The sequence below is a fragment of the Colobus angolensis genome, unplaced genomic scaffold (assembly GCF_000951035.1).
Source record: "Colobus angolensis palliatus isolate OR3802 unplaced genomic scaffold, Cang.pa_1.0 Scaffold302, whole genome shotgun sequence".
In the NCBI taxonomy this organism is placed as follows: domain Eukaryota; kingdom Metazoa; phylum Chordata; class Mammalia; order Primates; family Cercopithecidae; genus Colobus; species Colobus angolensis.
Genome location: NW_012116289.1, coordinates 1986440 through 1986766, shown reverse-complemented (window position 1 = coordinate 1986766; position 327 = coordinate 1986440). Strand labels below are relative to the sequence as shown.

Sequence of the window (327 nt, the reverse complement as noted above, 5' to 3'; positions counted from 1 at the left end):
AGTTTTGCATAACAGATGCATACTACTTTATACTAACAATTGCCAATGTATTCTTAATTTGGTTTCAGCTATTTGGATGGCTCTTTTGCAAAGTATATCCTGGTGCTGTTGTTTTTGCTATATTAGCAGCAATGTCGATACAAGGTTCAGCAAATCTGCAAACCCAGTGGAATATTGTAGGGGAGTTCAGCAATTTGCCACAAGAAGAACTTATAGAGTGGATCAAATATAGTACTAAACCAGGTAAAAAAAAAAAAAGCCATATTTTTTAGCTGTTTTTCTCACAATTTTGTATACCACTGCAAACTCTTAAACCCTAGTTACTTC

At 34.3% G+C, this 327-nt stretch overlaps 1 protein-coding gene across 1 annotated transcript in view; it reads left to right on the top strand.

The window, feature by feature from the left end:
- The window catches only part of LOC105517576 (probable C-mannosyltransferase DPY19L1), a 32574-nt gene that overhangs the window by 5564 nt on the left and 26683 nt on the right, over positions 1–327 (top strand). Inside the window, exon 4 of the mRNA XM_011950142.1 lies at positions 69–243. Coding sequence (XP_011805532.1) covers positions 69–243 — 175 coding nt within the window. The remainder of the gene's footprint in view (positions 1–68; positions 244–327) is intronic.